Source organism: Psittacula echo (assembly GCF_963264785.1).
Source record: "Psittacula echo genome assembly, chromosome: 9".
Lineage (NCBI taxonomy): Eukaryota > Metazoa > Chordata > Aves > Psittaciformes > Psittacidae > Psittacula > Psittacula echo.
In genome coordinates this window covers 6,871,351-6,894,908 of record NC_137745.1, presented here as the reverse complement: position 1 = coordinate 6,894,908, position 23,558 = coordinate 6,871,351, and the positions used below count along the sequence as shown (strand labels likewise).

General features: G+C 46.9%; 1 protein-coding gene across 8 annotated transcripts; it reads right to left on the bottom strand.

The window, feature by feature from the left end:
* Nucleotides 1-258: 258 nt before the first annotated feature.
* On the bottom strand, nucleotides 259-23,492 carry LOC308224926 (uncharacterized protein). 8 transcript variants are annotated; one of them, XM_080625300.1, is made up of 11 exons: nucleotides 23,419-23,492; nucleotides 19,342-19,687; nucleotides 8,863-9,053; nucleotides 6,966-7,030; nucleotides 4,110-5,858; nucleotides 3,916-3,988; nucleotides 3,179-3,252; nucleotides 2,737-2,807; nucleotides 1,912-2,046; nucleotides 1,514-1,576; nucleotides 259-1,280 (listed from the first exon to the last, which is right to left on the bottom strand). In XM_080625300.1, exons 5-11 carry the CDS (start codon nucleotides 4,490-4,492, stop codon nucleotides 1,201-1,203), a joined length of 879 nt encoding a protein of 292 aa, XP_080481426.1. In that variant the 5' UTR covers nucleotides 4,493-5,858; nucleotides 6,966-7,030; nucleotides 8,863-9,053; nucleotides 19,342-19,687; nucleotides 23,419-23,492; the 3' UTR covers nucleotides 259-1,200. The 8 variants fall into 8 exon arrangements, with proteins under 8 accessions (XP_080481426.1, XP_080481425.1, XP_080481432.1 ...); XM_080625299.1 differs by having other exon boundaries at nucleotides 4,110-5,784; XM_080625306.1 differs by having other exon boundaries at nucleotides 1,912-2,043; nucleotides 4,110-5,784.
* Between the last annotated feature and the right edge of the window lie 66 nt (nucleotides 23,493-23,558).

The window sequence follows — 23,558 nt, the reverse complement described above, 5'->3', positions numbered from 1 at the left end:
GTGGGCTGATGGAGCAGTGCTGCTTTTGCTTTTACCGCAGGAAACTGTCAGAGGGGACACTTAGCAATGGGTCAAGCAGAGGGTGCTGGAAAGCGGCACCTGTGCGCTGGCCCAGAAATCAAACACAGGGAAGGCAGATGTGACCGTAGTCTGTTTAAGTGGGGGACATAAAAACAGCAGGTGGGGGGTGGAAATTATATATTGACAGTAAAAAAATGCTAAAATGATAGTAAAATTATGGTTAAAATACTAGTTTATTATTGTTATAACAACAACAGAACAACAGTATAACAACAAAAAGCTACAATAAAACAACAAAACAACTAAAGTATAAGAACAAAACAAGAACAGTATAACAAGAATATTAGAACAACTGTAGAACAAACATAGAACAATAAGAGTCTTCAACAAATATCAGAGACGCCGACGTTTTGCCTCTGGTGGCCCAAAAGGCCACGTGGCATCTCCGCAGTCCTCCTCCTTCGGGAAGTAAAAAACCCAAAGAGAACAGGTTTAGTCACACCCATGTACATCACAATTTAGAAGGCAGGAGGTGCTGTAACAGCTCCAATATAAAAACAGAGTGTGATTTCATTCAAGAGCATTTCAATATTTGTGGGGTTTTGGGTAATTTTGACTGCACCCAACACACACAATTACAGGGCTCAGGGAGTAAAAGACTGACAACGAAGCCCTCCTTGGGGTGGTGAGGACCCCACGCAGCTCTCGGGTGACCCCTGGCTCCAGCAGCCTGTACCCCGCTCCTGCTGAGCGGCACCAGGGGAGAGAGCACCGCAGCTCCTGGGAGCTGGTAAATCCCAAACGGGTGGGGATGAGCCACAGATGAAAAACAATTGGGATTTGGGGAGGGGGAGGACCCCAATCCGCTCTGGACTCCCCCAGTGGCTCCAGAGCATCCCAACACGGGAAAGGGCATAAGGAGGGAGGGGAGAGACTGCCAGAGCTGGAACAAAAGTTTACGCCTCAAGGAACGTGGCAAAATAAAGCCAGGACGGAAACGCTGCACAGACGCACAGAGGTTCATCAGCCTTGGCGTTCCCCCTGTCCCACCCCAAGCGCTGTCACCCAGCACAGCTTCTTGCCAGCAGCAGAAACGGGGCCTGGTCCCATAACTGCGGGCCCGCCTCGGGGCTGCTCTGTACCGGAGCCCCCACGGGTGGGGGCCAGCAGCACTGGCCATTACTTATTGCAGAAATGATGGATCCGTGCCTTGCGCCGCTTGCAGGCTCTGCCCCTGCATCTTGCTCGGGTGGATGAACCTGGAAGCACAAATGTTGCTCAGGTCTCTGCAGCCGCACCCTGAGCTGGCACCGGGCCTACCACCATCCCTATCCCTGGGGGAATGGAAGGTTTTGCATCCCTGGAGCCCAGCAGCTACCACCCAAAGAAGCCGGCTTCTACGGCACGGCCTGACCCTTCCGCCATCCCCCAGCCCAAGGGAGCAACACGACCCATCAGCTCCTGAAGCCTGAAGCACCAACTCCGTCCTTACCAGAGGAAGCGGCATCTTGTCCAATGCCTGAGGGACGCTGGCCAGAGAAGGGTGCAGGAGTCCCTGGAAAGCAACACACCACTGCGAGCCAGGGTCGGCAAAGGAGGAAGAGCCTGGCTTGAGGGAGTTGGCAGCAACCGCAGGAGCCGATGCATCCAGTGCGTCCAGAGGGGGTAAGGAGCGCCATTTCAGATTCCCCTCCACCCTCCAGGGCTGGGAACTGGGGCAGCGAGTGACGGAAGCACCTTCCCTTCTCAGGGCAAGGCTCTGCACAGCCCCAGCCCCAGCCCCTCAGGGCTGCTGAGCCCGGGCAGCTCAGCCAGGTCTGGCAGGAAAGCTGCTGCCTAAATCTGACCCTGCCCTTCACCCCCGCAGAAGCCCCGTCCACCCCGACTCACCTGGCAACACGGGCGCGCTCCCGCTGCTGGGCTGGCTGGTGTGAGTAAGGCCGGCGGTGGTGGAAGCAGCTTGCCCAGAAACGACTGATGATGTGGTCATGGACACTGCCTGTGTGCGGCTCTGGGTGACGGCTGCTGGGAGGGAGCAAGAAGTCAGGACCTGCAACTTGCCGCATGGGACTACCCCTTAGCAGAGCCTCCAGCATGAACAGCTCACAGCTTCGGCCCTGGGCAACCTCACCCCTCACCCTGGGGACTGCGGGACACGAGGTCTCCCTCGCGACTCTTCACAAGCCTCTAAAAGCTGGGATGGCAGCGGGCTCGGGGACTGCCGCTGCTCCTCCTCAGGCCTCTCGACAACTACAGGAGGAGACGAGTCAGGAGCAGCTCCCAGCAGGGGCGTTTGGCCTGCACCAAGGGGGTTGTCCCTTCTCACTCCTCTCTGGATGCCCATCCTGGAGGGCAGAGCCAGGGACACGGCCTTAAGCCGAGGACAAGGCTGCAATGCCCTGGGGCAGCAGCTGGCCACAAGAGATCCGTGGGGAACCGTCACAAGAGCCCGCTGGGGCTCCACGGGCCAGCGACCCCTTCCCGCCTCCACAGACGCTGCTTGCACGCTGCCCACCCAAACCACAAACCCCACAAAGTGCCAGACGTGGCCACATCTCGCACTGTGCCACGGGACCCTCTCCACGATGGGCACAGGGGGTTTCCTCTCTCTTTCAGCTGAGCAAGTGTTGGAATGAGCTCCGCCTGGCATTGGAGCAGCCCCGCACCAGTGGCCCATAGAAGCCCAGCACAGAGCTGAGCCTCACCTACACTCACCTTCCTCGGTCTGCACGGCCTTGTTCGCTCTTCCCGGAGTGCTCTCTTCCGGTCGCCGCAATTCCCATTCCCTGTGCAAGTGGGAGAGAGACACTTAGGGTCAGTGCCAGGCTGGGACAGGACATGCCAGTGCTACATGGCAACGTCACAGCTGCAGCAAACTGAGCCCTTCGAGCTCCAACGCAGCCTGGGGGCAGGGCAGGGATGGGGCCGGTCAGCGCTGCCGCCAGCACTGCAGTGGAACAAGGCAGCAGGGATGCTGATGGACACAGCAAGAGGCCTTCCCCACCACTGGGTGACCCAGCAGCCATGTCTGACGGGCCTGGAATATCCCAGCTCCGGTGGAGAGCAGGCCTTGGGCACCGCGTCGGCTGGAAAGGCGACTGCTTTCCTCTTGGCTGGCGTTGACAAGCAGGCACTGGCTGGATGAGCAGTACGTTACCTTCCTATCCAAAGTGACACCTCCCAGCAGGATCCTTTGCCAGACTGCGGGGACTGCCTCACACACATCCTCTTCTACAGGAATGTGGAAAGAGACCAGGAGTAACTGATTTGGTTCAGGGGAGCACTGCCTCCCTTTCTCCTGCTCCCCACAGAGTAAATCCCATCCCCCACGTGCTGGCTGCCGAGCCCAGAGCCTCTCTTGCTTCAACATTGCTCAACTCCCCTCTGCAATGTCCATGGAGAGCAAAGTCTGAGCACCCCAAACTGAATCCACTCTGGGAGCAAGCAGCCTCCAGGCTCTTTACTGGCCCAGGCGACGGGGAGGGAGGATGCTGCTGGCCCAGCCAGAGCAAACCCTTCCCTACTGATCCACCCCGGGTAAAACCTTTCCCTGCACAGCTGCGGAGCTCCATCAGCCACGACTACGTCCCACTCTCACATCTGCAAGCCCAGCCCAGGATGTGAGCAGTGTTTTAGTACAGCTCGGCAGGTGCTGAGGAGACCTGTGTCAAAGTGGGAACACAGGGCTCCCACTCGTGCTGCTGCCTCCAGCTGAAAAGGTGCCAGCACAGCAGAGATTTGGTCCTTTCCTTTCCCCTGGATGTGTCCCCCCAGCAGACTGGCCAGGGCAGAGTGGGGACAGGAAAAGAGCTCCGCACTGGGCCGTGGGCTGCGGAGTGGTGCTGGGCGTTGGGCCCATGGGGAGCCCCTGGGCATCTGACTGTCCCAGCGTACCGCTGGGAAAATGGCCTCAGGGCTCCGGTCCCGGGGCAGCGGGTGCCGGCGGCGCACGGTCTGCAGTGGAGCTCTGCTTGGGGAAAACGGTCAGAGCACTGTTAGTGGCAGGAAGATCCGATCCCGTCCTTATCCCACCCGATTCCCTGGCCACCCGTGTCCTTATCACACCCACATCCTACTCCCTCGCTCACCCCAGGCAGTTGCCGCGGGTCCGGGTGCTCACACCTCGGCCGATCACAGTGGCCGGTCCACCCTTACTGGCCATTTTCCTCCTCACGTGCCAAATGGCCACCTCCCCAGCGGATGGAAGGCGGGCGAGCAGCCTGGGCCTGGGCCTGTACGGGGGCAGCTGCAGTGGGGGAGAGCGCCTGGGGGGCAGGAGCCGTGCTGGAGAGCCCCGGCGCAGAAGGCGCCTGGCGGGCGGGCGGGACCGCAGCGCACACCAGGCACCCCCGGCTCCCAGCGCCGCTTCCAGCAGCGATCCCCGCAGCAGGCAGGTGAGCGCCACCAACAGCGCCACCGGCAGCGCCGACGGCCAGCGCCAAGGGAAGCGCCACCAGCCCGGCAGCGCCATCGCTCTCGGTCTCTTCTGCAACGGCCACCGGCCCGGAATGCGCTGCGGGAGCCGCGCGGCGGCACCTCGGCAGGCGCCGCGTTCTAGAACTCGTGGCCTTGTTCGACGTCACAATCAGGGCAGGGGCACCAAACTCCCCAGGAGGGAGCAGGGGCACACAGGGAATGCCCATGGAAAATAACAAACCCAGTGCGAATGACCAGGATTCTGATCTCAGCAGCTGCCGAGCACCGCACCTGAGATTCAGGGGAAACACGTGCTCAGAACAGGACTGGGGGTTTAATGCAGGCAGCGCAAGCCTTGCTCCTTACGGCTAAGAAGGGCATCGCGGGCTCCTCCTGAGCTCTCAGGGGATAGCCCAGCACTGGCACCCATTGTAATCTAGGTTGCCCTTGCTGGAGGCAAATGTGTTGTATTGAAACGCACAGCCCCCATGTTCCTTCAGGTCTTTCTGGTGAGAGCTGGGGGCAGAATAGGATGCTGCTGGTGTGCTGCCGTTTCAGAGGGGCTTTGCAAGGGTCCCCTCACGCTCTCCCGGTGGCAGGCATGGCTCCATCTCCAGCCCCGTGCTTTCCCCATTCTCCATGGCCCATGCTGCCATGCAGTGGGCACAGCTATAGCACTGGGGCTGGCTCAGGTCCTCGAGGGGGCTGCTCAAGGGAGCCTTTTGGGGGCAGATTCTGGAGGAGTTGCAGGTGACTGAAAGGAAAAGGTCACGCAAGGGCAGGAGCTCTGGCACGTGCGGTGTGCGGCTGCCCCATCCTGCCAGCGCCTTGCCCCCAGCTTCCCTGCCTGCCCTCTCCCAGCCATACAGAGAATGCCGCTGCCATCCCTTTGCTTGGGGAGCACCACAGGTGCTTTGCTCAGCCCATCCACCTCTGCTCGAGAGCATAAAGACTCCTCTGGTTGCTGTTGCCAAGGCACTTGTCTGTACTTGACCCTCTGCAAACCAGGTGCTGCAGCACCATGGGGAGCATCTCCAGTCAGAGGGGGACACTTGGTGATGAGGCAGCCGACCTAGCCCTGGCTGTTCACTGTCCTCTCATGTCAGAGGTGCCTCCAGAGCATCCCCAAGGGCTCCCTGCTGCCTGCTCCCTGCCCCTGCTGGGCACTCCCCACGGCAAACACCGACTCAATACAAACCACAGCGTGTCCATCTGACAGCCACCAGAAGGTCTCCAGCTCTCAAAACTCAGGTCCTGCACTCAGAAGCCAAAACGTGAATCGGCTCTCGAACTCCACCAGCTCAGCTCGGTTATCAGATGGGTCATTGCTCCTCCACCATCATTTTTCTTCTCACATCACAAGAATAGGCATGGGGAAGCAGGAAGAAACGTGAATTAAGTGGTTTCCAGCAAGGCACTGTCTGCAAAGCAGTTTTAGTATAGTACAATTGTGATCATGAAATTAGCCTCCGTGACCAAAGTGTTTGGTAGTTCTGTGTGAGCAGCAGCTATTTGGCCATAGAGCAGAATCCAAACAGCCCTGGAGGTACCACACTTTTAGGATTACTGTTGGGGTGACCCAGAGCAGAGTTTCTGTCTCTCCACTGTCCTTTGCAGCACGTTTGTGCAGTCTTGCCCTCAAATTGCCACTGCTCGAAGCAGAGGCAAAGTGGAGGAAAACTACTGAAATAATAAAAGGAAACAGCAGTAATAATAACAACTGTTGTTCAACCATGCAGCTGTGTTTGAACAGGGAAAGCAAGCACCCACAAGCAGAGGGTGCTGGAATGCTGCACCCTGTGCCCTGGCCCAGGAATCAAACACAGGGAAGGCAGATGTGAACACAGTCTGTTTATTTTAAGCGGGGGACATAAGAACAGCAGATAGGGGGTAAGGTGGAGGAGGGTGGGAATTGCATATTGACAGTAAAAATATACTAAGCTTATAGTAAAACTAGGGTAAAAACACTGGGTTACTATTGTTACAACAACAAAACAGTGTAACAACAAAAATACTACGATAAAACAACAAAACAACGACAGGATAACATGAATATTAGAACCAGTGCAGAACAAACATAGAACAATAAAAATCTGCAACAGATATCATAGCCGCTCACGTTTTGCCGTTGGTGGTGCAAAAGGCCATTTGGCCTCAGCATCCCCGGAAGCAAGGCAGTACAACATTCACACCCAACTGCCTTCACAAGAAGTGTTCACAGTCACATCCCACCTTCTGTCTTTAAACAAACTGGGATTGAGCCCTGTGCAGTGTTCCCGACTGTGTTTCCACAGCCGTGTGCACCTCACCCGTTAGATGACCTGCATGTCACTTGGAGGCACGGTGACACAGTGCCCTGGACAAGCTGAGCCCTGTAAAGAAACAGCAGTACCCACATTCCCAGGGCTCCAGTAACAAAAGCCCAGGCAGTCAGACCCAGCGAGGACCAGACAAAACTCCAGCTGAAAGGCAAAGAAGGAAATGAGAGATATTAGAAATAACAGGGTGTGAGAATAGCGACAGCCTACCTCATTTAGACGTCTTATAATCAAAATGCACTCCCTTGAAGGTACGAGCTTTGATGAGGCTTTATCTGTGAACAGGGAAATCCTAATTAGAGTGAAGAGTATGACCCACTGATTTCATGTTAAATCCCAGTCCTGGTCACCTGCAGATTTCATTGCCAACTTTTGCTAAAACAATTGCCGTGAAATTTTGGATAGTAGAACTACAACAGCTGAGAGCGGGGCAAGAAGGTAGCGGCTTAGTAGCTAAATGGAAGTGTTAGTTTAAATCTGCCTTCTGGGCTCAGCTTTGGCTGCCTGCTTTAATAAAGAGTATGCGCCCAAGGCACAGAAAAACCCTTGTCCTCTTCATCAGACACTGTCAAATTAACTGAAAGGGGAGAGGGAAGGGCCAGTTCTTCCTTGGGAGGATTTCACGGGGGGTTCTTGACAAATTTGTCAAGTAAACAAATATCTGAAAGCTTTTGTCTTCCAAAAGCCAGAAATAAATGACCTACCCCCAGGCACGTCTGTCTTTCAGAGTTGATTCAATAGTTTATTCAAAGCCCATAGGTTCTCAGAGTTCAGATTCTCTCTAAAAAACGTTGCAGGGAAAAAAAGCTAATTTTTCTTCAAGGTAAACACAGAAATAAGCCTAACCAGCTCTATTTCAACGTGCTAAGCAAGGGACAAATCCTGATGCAAGAGCCAATCCAGATATACGTCCAAACAGATGTAAATCAAGGCTCAGGGCATACTGAATGCCTGGTGTGGTCAGACAGAATTTCAAAAGGCTGGTCAGTCACTAGCAAGAAAATCAACCTTCCCACTGGAATGAAGAGGTAGAAGACAGACAGCACCATGGTCCTTGCTCCTTCCTCAAACAGGTCTGCAATGATGGTAGGTGCTATTGGGGAATAACTGGCCGTGCCAATGCCAACTAGTCCTCGTGAAAGAAAGAATATCCAGTAATACAACAGCTGAGAGCGGGCAAGAATGTAGCGGCTTAGTAGCTAAATGGAAGTGTTCTATGTGCAAGTCTAAATGCCTCAGGATTGTTTTGTTTGTGTAACCGTTACAAATGAGAGTAACATCTGGGTTTTCTGAACTGTTCAGATGCAGCAGCTAATTACTCCTTAGCTCTGCCCGAGTCTAAAACCAGACTCTCAGTCTGCAAAGGGAGCAGCCTGCGGGCACCAGCAGTGCAGAGCCGCGTCTGGCGCAGCTGCACAGCGGCACCAGCTGTTCCCAAACCGGATCCAGCTCTCCCTCCCTGGCTCTGGCCAGCGCTTTTTCGGACTGCAGGGTAACGGGAGAGGGAAACCTGCTGCAATCTATACTTGACTTTGTCCTGCAGGGCAGCTGATGTTGACCTTTGATTTTTGTATGGTTAAAAGGAAGAGGCCATCTGCCAACCACAGGTTAGCTGCTCAAAACACACATACAACTACTTTATAAACCAGGTTAGAGTCCTACAGACCCTGAGCTTATTCATCAGAGGCACAGCAGGCTCACAAATACCGTAGAAAGACTGCCTGAATCATGCTGATCCAACCTTCCTTGGCAACTAAGGATGGCAGATAGAGTCACACTGCAAATTGTGCACTTTCACCAATCTAGCTTACCCTAATGTGTTAAAGCAAGAGGGAAAGGAAAACTTAGTAGAAAGTAAAGCTGGATTTAAACAGGAGCACACTCCCATGGTAACTCTGCCTCCTTCCCCCTCAAAAGAGGAGAATAGCAGACACAAAGAAATCTTTGATCTCCTGTGTAGTATTCCTTTAAAAGAGTGGATGCTGTTTCAAGCGTCTTGTACACAACATGCGATACAAAGGAGCTGAGTGGGATTTGATGACCATATTTCTAATAAGGGAATGGTCATTCTTCAATGGAGGGGATCTTGGCTGCTGAAATCACTTACTTCTCGGCAAGTGAGACGACATCCTGACACCAAGTAGTCTTGGCAGTTTGGTGTACTCCTGTCTTCTCAGTTGCTACTTGTACTGTGCCAGAGATGCTCAGTGCTCTGTGTGCTGCTGTCCTTCTCTGGGTCCTGTGAGGGACCAGCAGAATCAGAAGAACCAGTGCTAGACCTCCCATGCAAGGAGTTATCTGTAGACACAAGCAAGGAAAAAAACACGTGAAGAAAGAAAACTGTACTGTAATATTCCAGCCACAAATGCAGGAATCAGTCATGCAGCCACCAGCGTTATCTGCGTAACTTCAGACTGTTATTCCAGCAAACATTCTTTCCCTCTCATCGTGTATGTGCTAGTTGATTTTATAGATAACTTCGAAGGATCTGACAGAGTACTTTCAAAGCACTAGGTGTTCTCTATGGAGAAACATCATGATGACATAACAAGAACAGAAGATACCTTCACATTCCTCTATTTCAGGAGGTCTTGATGCACTGACAACCATTACAAGTGTGTCCTCAGGTAAGAGGCGCACCAGTGCCTGCCCTGGCTGCTACACAATTTAACCTGTGCCTCTTCCATTCTGCAAGAACTAGGCTAAAATCTTTCCCTTGTCCTGCAGGAACAAGGGAAAACACCAAACTCATGACCAGGTCCTCTAAAACACAAAGTTCATGACCAGTCAGACAGTAGAAGGTCCTTCCACTGTTCACCTTTAACATGATGAACATAAGTAATCCCAACCCCAGGGATGATTCTGATTTTACAGTCAATGTCTCAGCCCCCCGAGTGACAGTGAGTAACTCACCCTGAAGGCCCAGTGCCAGTCATGGCAGACCTGCCATGCCGGCTGCTAGGACATAGCCAAGACCACTGTAAGCAACAAAAAGGAATAATCAGTAGGCACCAAGGAATTCTTGCTGTCTGAAATGACATCATAGCATCATAGAATGGTTTGGATTGGAAACACCTTAAAGTTCCAACCCCCTGCCATGGGCATGGCCACCTTCCAGTAGGTTGCTCCAGCCCCGTCCAACCTGGACTTTGAATAAATTAAAAACGTTTTTGATAATGGTCAGCTTTGTTTAAACTCTCCTATTCTTGTTTCAGAATACTAAGACCCAAAAAAGATGGAGAGATAGCCTACTTGGTGTCTTGCTGGCAGCTGGTCATTTCAGTAAAACAGAAGACATAGAAGGAAATGGCATATTCTAGATGTTGAATGACTATGTTAGTTTTTGTCTGCAACTGACAAATTGTGCCAGTACTTCCATATAACTTGACTTCTCCAGAACTCTTCTTGCTCTAATTAAATTTACTAAAGTTTAGAAGATGAAAGCTGAAAGCAGTAGACATGCTACAAGATTTGTTTCTTTCTCTCCTTTCCCTTTCCCCATTTTCTCACCACCAGCTTAAAAGTTTAACATCAAAGATCAGCTCAGTCTAAATCTGAACCTAGAAAATTTGTAGCTGAAAGAAGCCTGAAGACCAGGCTTCTTTCTTCATAATGGGGTAGCAAAGCTGAGAAAAAGAGCATCTCATCCAATGTGCCATTTCCAATTGCACCTTAAAACAGGAATCTAATCACCTCAGAAGCCTCTTCCAAATCTTCATCAGCTTAACCCTGACTTACCAGCGATAAGAGGCTGCTGATCGCCAGAAACAGGCAGCAAATGCTAATGTTTATCACTGCACTTGAAAAGGGGTGCAGTGCCTATGCACACAGGATGGGTGCCACGGGGAAGCTGCATAACGGAAACACTCTACAGGAGTTGTAAGAAAAGAGTCTGAAAAATTGACATAGGGCTGGATAAAATTAGCTTCTGAAAGTAGAACAAGGAAGAAATGTCACTGCATTAAACACACATCTATTTGCTCTCTGCAAGAGAGCACAGTATTTATTTTTTCTTATTATTTCTATCACCATTTATCGCCTGGGTTCTTTACTCTCCAAGATAAGCAAAATTCTCACACTTTGAAGTGAGAGAGTCTGGCACTCTTTAAGACAAGACTGTATCAAAAGAACAAAAATATCAAACCAAGAATAAAGTATCAAAGAAGCTCTGCAGGTACCTTGTGTTCAGAGAGCTCTAAGACAATTGTGCTTCAACTTGCCTTGTTAGATGAGCTAAACCGTTTGAAGAGGTGAAGCTTCATGCCTCTACAGCAGAACATCTTTCCAGCCATGCCACTCTGACAGCTGCTAATTCAGACAGAAACGTTTCCTAAAAGCTCAAAAACTGCTGTCTTTTGTAGAGCTTGCATTCTACAGAACCCCCCTCATGCATATGTATGTTGCATGCATATTTCATGAGTTCATTTAACTTCTCTCCAAGGGATGGTCTATTTTTTGGAGGTGTGTTTCAATCCTCGCTTTCACAGAGATACGGTATCAGGAATTCAAAACAAGAATCATCACATGATTCTCAAAGAGACTCAATTCAGAATGAGTTGGAGATATTATGATCTGGTTGGGGCTGACATCCCACAGCTTTGCACCAAGCTGACAATTCCTGTTAGATCAGAGTTGCTAAAATGAACACAAACCTGGCATGAAGAAATGCAGCTTCTATTTCTTGTCCTTTCCCTAATCAAAGGTTTTTATCCAAAGAGATTTAAGCAAATAGGATTAATCTTGAGAAGCACTTCTTTTAATCCACGAATGGGTTTTGTTAGTTCTACAAGGAAAGGATGAACTTGGGAAGGTATTAGTTTGTATGCTGCATCAAAACTTCTAAAACCCCATTCTTCAACCTTTTCAACAGTAAAAACAGAGAGAGCAAGAGTCTCTGAAATTGTTGCTAGTGGTGAGCAACTATGGGCAAAATAGAGATTGAACTGAGATGGTGACAGAGTAACACCTTAGAGAGAAACCGTAATTTGTACTTAATAATTCTGTTGAAGAAAAAAACCCTTCAGACATGCTTTATTAAGGCTACTGAGGTAAGGAAAGTGATACACAGATAGAAAAAATAGTGGTTTATACACATTTCTCTTGTGGAAAGGAGATCTGACTCCCTCCCCACCCACTGGAAAAAGATTTCTGACTGCCCTGTTTCTACTGGAGGTTTTCTCAGAAAACTGCAGAAACATTAGGAATTAAGAAGAAATAAAAGGGCAACCAAAAAGCTTTTTTTTGGACCACATTTTCTCCTTTGCTCTGATCTACCTCTCTGTCAGACAGACTTCCAATACGCAATCCTGGCAGAAAACTCTTGAGGTTGAGGTTACAAGGACTTGAGCTGTGACTAACGTCACATCAGTGTTCAAGATCTTGTCAAAGTCCTCTGTATCTGTTACAGGTTTCTGAGCATTAGAAGGCTGCTTATAAAATTGAATTCAAATTAATTTCACTTATCAAGGATAAAAAGACAAAGTCAAACCAAAATCAAACACCCTGTTCTTTTATTTTGGGTTCAATCAGGCTTAAAATTGTCAGAAAGAGCCTTCCACCTTTTCATTCACAGTATTGCTTACAATTTGTCTGGCATTTCAGGCCCCCTCCTGATTACAGACTGCAGGGAAAGAAATACAATTCAGAATTTGTAGTCTCAATACCATAGAAAAGGTTTGACAAGCAGCAGCACGAGCTGTGCTTCATCATAGGGTTTTAATCTGTACCCCGTCACGCACCCTTTGGCATTCAGAGATCTGGTGTCAGTTCACAAGATTAGAAGCATATTAGGGAGGCAGAGTGCAGACTGGGAATGACAAATACTGCTGGTGTTACACACATGATTTGTGAAACCACCAGTGCATAACCTAGTTAGCCACGTACTCAAGAAAGGGGACCTCGGGTTAAATTCTAACTCCTTCTCCACACTTACACATTGCTTTAATCCATCCACTCTCCTACACAGGATAGCAACAATTTCGGCTGCAGCTGCCAACAAACAGGATCAGTAGGACTCAGCTACGAAATCTCAGCATACGTATTTCTCAAGCTGTTAGGCCATCCTGAGGAGATTCAGAAATAAATTACAAAAACTAAGACTTGAGCAAGATGCTATGCCAGAGGCATTACAAAATAGCTATGAGATTCCTTCTTTGAAAGATTCAGAGCAAAAGAAATGCAGCAAGAAAGCTGTAAGACAGCACACACATAAAAAGATTGACATGAGACTCCCCAGCTGTACTCACTGCAGCTATTCCTTCCAACTTAATGTAGTGTTTGAGAGCATCAGTGCTCTATGCACGTTACACTGTGCTCCCCATGTGCTGTCAACACACCCCATGGCACTCAGCTCAGCCCCCGTGTGGGTGTTTTCCCAGCAAAACTCAGAAGTGGACAATTCCCTCTGGTTGACAGGAAGGAGGATGCTGAGGATGCACAGGGAGGAAGCAAAGGGCAGGTAATAACCCAAGTCCACACAACTGTGACTCCCAGTCACTCGGAACACAGGGCTGCCAACTCAAACTGGAAAGCACTGGTGCATGCACACAGCAGGGCACAGGGTTTAGCTAAGTGTGCAGTGAGTATTCCCAAACAACACAGTCTTTTCCTTGACAATCCCAGCTTCCAGGGTGTTTTTCTTCTGTTATAAAAAGAAGAGGAGGAGGAACAACTGTGAAAGCCAGTGTTTCATAGCACACAGCATAGCTTGCTCCCGCTGCGTCATTCTTAACAGGCACAACACCCTGGTTTGGCAATGTGCTTTAGCTGCTTCATGGCACTCCTGTGATCCCATTGTCCAGCCATAAGCTTGCAACATGAAACAGTTACTGAAAGATTGTTTTGGCATATTTAGTAACTTGTGCCTCACCTCTACCTCCCACCAAGATCATACTCATCAACAGCTGTGAACAGACTTTTTTCTGCTCCCTGCAGTCACACTGGCTATAAGATACACTTAAGGCATGAATCACAAAGAAATGCGTGGGCTATAATCACCCTCCACATTCGTGGCACATTTTCCCAATGAAGTTGAGAATTTCAGCAATAAGGAACAAAACTGATTTCTCTCCTCAAATGACTTAGAATCATAGAAATAGTTAGGGTCGGAAAGGACTTCAAGATCATCTAGTTCCAACCCCCCTGCCATGGGGCAGGGACACCTCACACTAAACCATGCTACCCAAGGCTCTGTCCAACCTGGCCTTGAACACTGCCAGGGATGGAGCATGGACTTCATGAAGTTGTCACAAGGTCAGGGGTCTCCAATCAGCTGTTACCTTCCTGGCCGGAAGTCTATGAAAACCTACTACACCTTCTTTTCCTAAAGACCTTTAGGAGTCAAAATAAAGCACACACTAGTGACAGTTAAGGACATATTCATGCTCTTGGTGTTTAACATACTATTGAAGTATAGGCATTGTGAATCCGGTAGGCAACAACACAGTCTTTATACAGCAGAACTTCCAGGTTCTTCCTGCTGAGGAACAAAAAGTGGGTAAAGAACAAAGATATGGCTCAAATGCGTGCGCTCCAAAGGGTTCCAGCTTCAGCCCGGATGCCCCACATAATGTTGGCTTGATATTAAAACACAGAACATGGTACAGGTATAAACCTGCCTAATCCAGGGTTTACAGGTACTTGGAAATAGCATGTTATCATTGCCAAACAGCACCAGAGGGTTTCTGTGGAGAAGTCAACTTTGCCTATCAGGCTCTACCATTTATTATAAATCATGTTTAAACATTTACTGTTTAATAATATATACTTACGTCTACCAATGGTGGCTCTTATGGACATTAACTTTGAATGTAAATTTTTCAAACCCTGTACTTATATATATGCATGTTAATATTTCAAGGGGCTTTCATACCTCACCTGTACTTGAGGAACTTGGGTACGGCTCATCTTTTATGACTTCCATTTTATGTTGCATGTAAGTTTAATGGCACATTATGGCACCAAAAAAACGACAAGCAGGCCACACAGCAGGTTTGTTCCGATAAGAACCCCACACCACATGCCTGGTCACAGTCTGCACAGCAATGCAAGGAGGCGCACACTGGTGTCTTGACAACTAGATCTTTATGGACTTTTTGGGATCACATTGAATGGGCATCCTGTGAGCGCCAACACTTGCGGGTAAGGCTGCTCACAGAGGATGCCAATCTCCATGCAGATGACTCTGGATCTGCTAAACATGGTATTTGAAAAGGACCGCTGCCAGCAATCACCAGGCAGCTCTAAAACTCACTGTTCTGTGTCAGTGCAATTTGAGTGTGGGGAAGTTTCCGAAGAACGTGTTTTTCTGAGCAAACACTAATCTGGTTGCATTAAAAGATGCGACATCAATGAGGTGAGCAAGAACATACGAAAAACTGTTTTATCTCTGAAAAATCCATAGTGATAACATGGATTAATAGATTCAGAACTATGTCACGTCATCAAACACTTTTTGCATCTACCAAGTTTTATTCTTCAAGGAACAGGGCTAAAAAAAATACCCCACAACATAAGCTGTTATTTCAAGAAGCAGAGGAAGTAAATTTTTTGCTGTCTGCTAAATTTTGCACATTACTTACTTTAGCAAACTGAAAATTCCAAGTTCTTCAATTTTACAGTTCCTTTGGTTTTCATAGAAAGACTACATCAGTATCACTTGCCTGTATTACGCAACTATCCTTTCTTTGTTCCCTTGTACACGCAGAAATATCTTAGCTTCATGACTGACAATCAGCTTCTAAAAAGATCTAAAGGCAAGCAATGATTTATTCATAAACTGTAATTGTTTTATCTAGTAGTTTATATCACCAGTTTTAAAAAACTATTGCTAAAAACTAGAAAGATCCATGTCACCACTGAGACAGAGCAACTACTGCCAGTCATGTGGAACAGCACAGATATTCCAGACTTGCAGAGTCAGGAAGTGTCATTCACAAACAAAACCAATATGACATCATCACACACTTAATTGCTTGCCAGTGACAGGGTCAACTTTGTTTGCACAACTGTTGCCTATCATACTGTTTGTATGCATGGACCAATACTGCCACACCAGGATTCACTCAATGACCACTGACAGTTATCTTGAAAATAAACTTATTGCTATGCTATTTCAATTCATTATTTTTGTAACATAATGGAAGTTATAATTATATCTACTTCTGAAAAAGAACCGTTGTTCCTTTCCTGGTGTGCAGGCAGTATGTGCCATTCTGCTTTCAAGAGCATTGCCCTTAACAAGTGCTGACTGTTGGTCGAGTGACCTTTTGAGGAATGAAAAGTGATTGCTTCAATTCACAGGCCTTTTGGTCACAGAATCACAGTTTTGGATATCAGTTTGAGATTTTCTTCTGGCATATTGCAGCAGAGATAGCCTGTCATAATTTTAGTCAGGGTACTAACTGAACCCTCCACAAACAGGCCTCCAGATTAACAGCACTAACCCAGAAGCAAACATTTCCTCCTATTTTCTTGGAAAGCAAGTACTTTAGTTCTTACTAAAACCAAAATGAGGAGAAACTTTCAGAGTACCACTTGCAAAGTCCCTCGTGCTTCTGCATGGTTCTGGGATAACCACGACTGTAGTTGCAAACCTGCCACACAGCACAGCTGATTCTACCCACCACTACCTTGTTTGTAGTGGCTTTTCTATCTCTAATTCCCCACCAGATAAAAAAAGGGAGTCAGAAAACTTCAAGGTAAAAGTTTCCTATGACAGTAAAAGATGCAAGGACATACATCTACCTACATGCTGGGTTTCATGCTTTTATCAGATTTCAGCTTTTCACTGATTTTTGTCTCTCTGGCATAGATAAAAAGCAAGCATTGCATTCACACTTTTAACATATGCAGGGCCCTCACACCTGACCTGAAGTTCACCAGCCAATACAAGGTTTGCTCACTGGTCTGTTTAGCTTCAGCAGGAGTGAAAACAAAGTCAGCTGTAACTCACGGGGAATTAAGTTAGCCAGGAGGGTTTCCAAGGAGGATTACCCTTCATCTCCACACTTTAAGGAACGCAGGAATTCAATAATCAGCCTGAAACAGCTGAAGAGGTTAAAAACCAAATATTGAGGGTTAATAAGCACAGAAACTGAAATACTATTTATTTAGATTATTATTAGCAGGTAACACTACAGATTGCAAGTATGAAAACATAAAGCTCCAAATACCCATTACTGGTCTTAAAAGTGTATAGACAATATGTCACAGAGAAAAAACATGCTTAATACCCCCAATTCAACCTTTGGAAAGTGACTCACCTAATGACAATATAGAGTGTCAGAACATTCAAACATGGCATTGAGTCTATTTATTGCATTCATTTTTTTTTTCTTTGCTTTAGGAAACTGTGTTAGTCTATTAATTTCTTGTGATAGCAAACTGCTCAGATACCGTATCATGCATTACCTTTAACATTGTACCTCCTGAAGAGTCTTCAGTTTACCTTCATCTCTGTCAGGAACAACCACTCTGCCTTAATTCTCAGCTAATGCTCAGACATAACCAGTAGCTATCACAAGGTAAAGGAGATTAAATCAACAAAACAAACTAGTGTGCTCCAAAAGAACCATTACCACCATCCAAAATCCCCAAGACATTATGAAAGGTAGTCTTCAAAAGGAAGTTTTTAGAGCTCAAGCAAGTTAGAGGGAAGAAGTTAACACAGTTCTTACAAAAGTCTGCCCCTGTTTACTCATATCCATTAAATCAACAGAAAATAATGATAACAAATAGCTTAACATGTTCTATTCAATTTCATTCTTCTCTAAGCTTCTTAATTCAATGCAAATTCTTTCCACTCCAGTTTGTCTCAGAAAACTAACAAAATTATAAGTTTCCTTAGGGGAAGAGAGGGGAAGGAAGAAACAGGGTCACTGAAGTATTGTGAGAAAGTATGCCAGGAAACAAAAAATGCAGATGCTGCAGATCCACAGCAGATTTCCAAGAAAGGAACAATTCTTGCACCACTGCTGCTAGTGAACAGAGAGTTAATGTGGCACTTCAAGAGCTAAGGTCTTTGTGGCTTACAAGATCACAGTTTTTCAGGTTTCTACCCAAATATATTATTACCTTCTCATGCACAAACCAAAATGTAGCACTTGATGTACACATATTCTTCATATAAATGGAATCTAAATGTTTCCTGCTTGGATCATATTTGGGGTGAGAGTTGAGCTAGCAGGTTGGTATTATCTAGGCAGCTCAATGAGGTCTTCAGAATTCTTGGAAAAATTATTTTAGCTCTGGAAGCCTAATTTTAAAGACTACATAAAGTATTGCTTTTGTTAATTCAGGAGAGCAACATGGCAGGGGTCACCTTTGTGTTTGAAGAGGGCTCCATTTGAAGGCAAACAGTAAGGAGCAGAAAAGCTGCTCTAAGTCTTTACTTAATCACTAAGAACCAAGAGCAACTGGCAGCTGGACCAACTATTCTCATTTGTTCTTTTCCTTTTCCTCCCTTTTCTGACAATTTGGAGGGAACAGCAGGCATTCAGAGCTTGAACTGCACTTTCTGAAGAAATAAAAACACAAGTTTGACAGTCAAGAAAGAGTAAAACTTAATTTTCTGAGATGGTGAATGCTGGGAACAAGCACACAGACAGCAAAATCAGAGACACAACAAAAAGTACGGGTGCTCTTCAGAGCCTGTTGTTTACAGGCTTCATAGTCCTATTGTTATACTGCTTCTATAGGATACTGATGTGCAAGTAAGGACCAAGAGATCCCTCTCATTGTTTAAAATTAGGTTTGATTCATACCAAATAAATAGGAATCAAAACCTATCCAACATGGTTTTTATATGCTGCGATCACCTATCCTGTTTTCAAAGGTTTTTCCAAAGAGCAAGCAGTAGGAGGCCTGTTACAGAGTAGATGCATCAGTAATTTCAACCCAGTGTCTACATCTATACCTTAGAAAACCCTGCCTTCATCTGACCGGCACTGGGACTGAATGACACTGACAAGGCAGAGGGGTGGAACCTCTTATTCCTACCCTGTACTAAAGTAAATTGGTTGCACACAGAGAAAGAAAACTATGTAAAATTCTTATTGAGCATAATACCATGGAGCTGACTCACAGTGTGACTCTTCTGTGATGGTAGGGTTAATAACTGGCATGACACCTGATCTGTCCTTGAAAGTCTATGATTATTTTCTCAGAACAAAGGTGATTTTGTTAGAATTACAGAGTTTCAGCATGTCTCCCTATCTGTCAGATTCCTCACACACAGCTGTACCAGTCTGCAGCATTTATGATTTGGTTTGTTTCTTTTCTATATATCGTCTTTGCATTGTGTTAATGCAAAGAGTTGTAACTCAGAAATTTTGGTTATGAAGCTCAGCTCTGTAAAAAAAACCCACAACCTGTAAGAATCAACATTCAGTAAGGAAGATTTTTCAGGCCCCAGAACCAGAATGCAACAATTGCAAACCTTGGAGTCAGTTTTGAACCAGCGACCTTTAATAATGCTCCTCCAACCCTCCATAACAGCAACATCACCACAGTTTTTATTTCAAAGTCTATACTCCACATTTGCCTTTTCAATTACAGACTTATTTTAGGGTCAGAAACCTTTCCTCACCTTTAATGTGGCAGCCGAGCTGGCCATGTGTTCATTCAGAGTGCTCTCCCACTCCTTTAAGTCAGGCAGGTGAACTGACACTCCTCTGGATCAAAGGCATCTGCTGCCTGCTGCTCCACGTCATTAGCTACCCCATCATAATAATCCTCAATATCCCCAGGATGCTCATCCTCTTCCTCCTCCTCGCAATTAAGGTCATAATCCTCTTCATTGCTGCCGGAGCCCTGACTGTTCATGTCCATGGACATCTTAATGCCCTGTCAAACTGCAGACCAGGAAAACAATTGCAGCTTCTTTTTCTCCTCCAAACTTTCTCCTTCTTTTGATTTCATCTGAGTTCTGTCTCCTGAGAGGGGAAAAACAAGTTTTTTCTGTTGCCTAAGGAATTGTAAGAGAGGCCACATCAGCATCATACAGGTGATCAAACAGTCAGGAACAGATCAATCCAACAGCCCAGCTACAAACGATCCTGCCGTGCAGGTCCCTGGTTTGGATCCACTGTGACTCCTGTAGCTGCAAAGCCAAAGCTGCTCTTACAGGCAAGCTCTAAAACCTCAGACTGGTTTATTCCATTGCATCCTAGTTCCCAGAGTGGGCCCTGAGACTTCTGACGTTTGGAAAGTGGATGCATAACCTTCACTACAGATCTTTTCAGAGATACACAACTAAGTTTATGGTATTAAGTTTTTACCAACAGCCTGAAGTGCTGCAGAAAAGCATCACATCCATTTCATCAACAGGAAAAACACAAAGCCCTTAACTATGACCACAGGAGCCAGAAAGGCCACCTGTGACACCCTGTACAAGTCCACATTGCTTCAGAACCACAAGCATTGAGTGGGACTATGGAAATTAAGACAAGCAAACAGATCTCACATACACCCAATTTAACACTCTTCAATACTATCTCAAAAGAAATGGTGAAATTAATCAATCCCTTTAAGTAGGTTCTACTGGATGTGACGTGGTTTGGGCTTTACATCTGAGGGGGGAAATAAAATTAATTCTCTCATTTCATTACCTTCCAATATATACTTTTTACCTTCTGAGGTAAAAATTTATGCTCCTGTTGACTGCTGCTATTCAAGAAGATTCAGAACAGCCAACTGAACTACAAACCTTCTGCTGTGTAACTAAACCATATGAATATGAGTTCTTAGAGGTTCAGCAGCAGAGCATGTATCAACTTTGAATTGTGCCACCTCATCTGTAGTCATAAATTTTCATCTAAAATCAAATAATTTAGTTTTAAGAAAGAACATATTAAATACAAGACTTAGAACAATGCTGCAACTGAATTTTACATGTAAAAATACATACACAAAAACATAGCTTTGCTTTCCGCAAGCAGCATGCATTGCATTTCTTATACATGTTTTCATTTTGCATTACTATGTTGTTAGCTCTGTTACTCAAATATATTCCCACTGTATTACAATTTGTAGCTGCTGGGGAAACCATGATCAAGCTTTGAGAATCCTGACTCTAGAGCACAGGAAATCACAACCACAAATTTCATTACTTTTCCTCAACTTGTTTGCTTTCTGTGTCCAGCAACCTGTCCAAGCAGCACAGAATAACCAGGAAGAGATGTGATGTACGATTAATTTGAAGGGCAGCAGATACAAACCTCCATTGAGAGAACAGGAAGGCTAGCAGCTAATTGTATTATCCCCTGAATTCTGGTATCCATTCCCTCCATTTGCCTCTTGATTCCTCAGCCATTCACAAAATATGTAGCACACAAGTATTTTAAAGCACTGCTTCCCATTGAACTTCAGAGGAGCAGAAACACCATCTCTCCATACTGGAAAGAGACAGGCATGAAATCTGATTTGACAGACACAAGGCAAACCTAAATTGTCCTTCCCTCTGCCCCGCTTAATGATTTAATCCTGGGCTTAATCTGTATCAACACTGACTTCCTGCATAAAAACTAATAGATCTTTATCTGCTAAACCTTACATTAAAGGAATAACTGTGAACACTCCTACAGAGCCATCAAAAGCCCAATGTGCCACAGCTTTGTTCAGCCAAACTCAGAGCATCACAAAGTCCAGGCAAGTTCCACCAGTCAGGAAACTTCCCAAACTCAGATCATCCCACACCCTGGAGGTGGAACAAAAACCCCAAACACTGGGTCCATTTGCTCTCTCAACACCTGGTGAGTCCCATCCAAGCAAGGAGATGCTTTTAGATATCTAAATAGAATAACAGGCCCACCTGTTATTTCAGCAGTTACGTATCAGTCACTGGGGAGGAGGCTCAGAAGAGCACAGAAATGTTTCTCTGTGCCACTAACACGCTTGCTTGAACAGAGGAACTGTCTGCATGGGCAAATGGGCCACATCAAGCAGAAAACAGTCTGCAGATAGGATGACTTTCATGACTCCTGCCACAACACTCTAGGAAAGAGCTCACTTCCAGCATAATGGAAGGTCACACAGACGTGTGGAGAGAAGAATGCTAAGGCACTATCTCAGTGGACAAAGCACAGCAGGGTACTAGGAAAACAAGGAACAGAACTCACCTAACACTCAGCCCAATGCCCTCATTCATGAGCAAATCACAAGCTCTCTGAAGATAAGGCAAGACACAGGTATACTTGACAGCACTAGCTTTTAAGATAATAAAGATGTTAAACTCATAAAAGAGGGTCTAAAAAGCAAAGAGTATTTAGATTAAATAATTACCATAATCCCCCAAATTAGACTATAAAATTTTAAACTGTATTTAGATTGCTTTCCTACCCAAGGGAGGATGAGGTCCTTCTTTACCACCTTCATCCATGATATGCCTTCATCTTCTCTAACACTGGTACAATTTAATCCCCTTGCTCTCTCCAGTCTCCTTGCCGGAACTCCCAAACACACCCACCCCTATGCTCTGCTGTCTGCCAGCTCTGACAGAGATGCCCTCTTGCCGACTCCTGCTTTGCAAAAGATCTTCTCCACAAGGTCTTCTGAAACAAAGCAGCTTCAAATATGACACCATCAGAGTCTCTCTGATCTCACTACCTCATATCTGGTTCCACCACGTCATTCTCTTCTGATTTCTTGCCTGTGTCTCTACCTCTGTGTGATTTCTATTGTAAGTCTTTTGAAGGATGCACCTCTTCTTTTCTTGTAGTATTTCTCAGCAATGTGAGATGGCTTTTTCTTCTTTCATCTCTTGACTGATAATTCCAAAACAGAGACAGTGTAACTGAAGTCTGTCTCCTGAACACTTATCCATGTAAACTGTAAACAGGCCAACACTATTCTCTGAAACCATCTACAGCCCAGCTCCACACTGGCTATCAATGTTATTCACACCTTCCCTTAGGTCACCCAAATGCATGGATCACCCCCAAATTCTTTATCACACATGCAGCACATACACCTTGCGGTTTCTCCAGAGATTTTAGATAGGATTTCTTCACCCCAAAATGAAACTAGAACGACACCCCACGGTCTCCACCACAGATGACTGCAGAGCCCTCCATGTACATCCCTAATGACTGTGCACACTCTCCTCCCACTGCTCAGTCTCTGTTCATACTAGCATGCCTGTCTTGTCCTTCTCAACTCATCCAACCCATTTCACTCCCATTCTTTTCAATCTATCAAGTTATTTCACACATACCTATGCAAGCCTTCTTTCTGTAATAGCTCTGAGCTCAGGCAGAAAGGTGCCCATTCCACTTAAATTACCTCAGGGTCCCTTCTTTTCTAACGGGTGCAAGACTAAACCCTACTTGTCCCGCACAGCCAGAACAGGAGAATGGAAGCCCAGGAGAACCGGGAGCTGTGGAGAAAGGGCCAGGAGCAGGGAGCCCCAGCAAAGCCCAAGTCCATGCCCCTGCCCTGCTTCTCCCCACAGCGGTCCAACCCCAGCACTTAACCGAGCACAAGTCCCAGGGAAGCGGCACCGCGTCCCTCCCGCTGGGCTCGCCCCGCCCCGGGACCTGCTGCACCGCCCAGACCCCACAGAGAGACATGGACGCGGACCCGGCATGCCGCGGCAGCACTCCTCGGGCGCTCACCACTTCCCGGCACTGTGACACAGACGGCCCCCACCAGAGCTCCCCGCACCTACCGGGCGCCATGAAGCGCGGCGACGCGGCGGGCAAGAGGCTGCGCCAGGCTCCTCCTACCGGGCCACCGGAACCTGCACGCCGGAAGCACCGGCCTCCGCAGGGCATCACTTCCGCCGGGCGGGGCTCTAGCCCGGAGCAC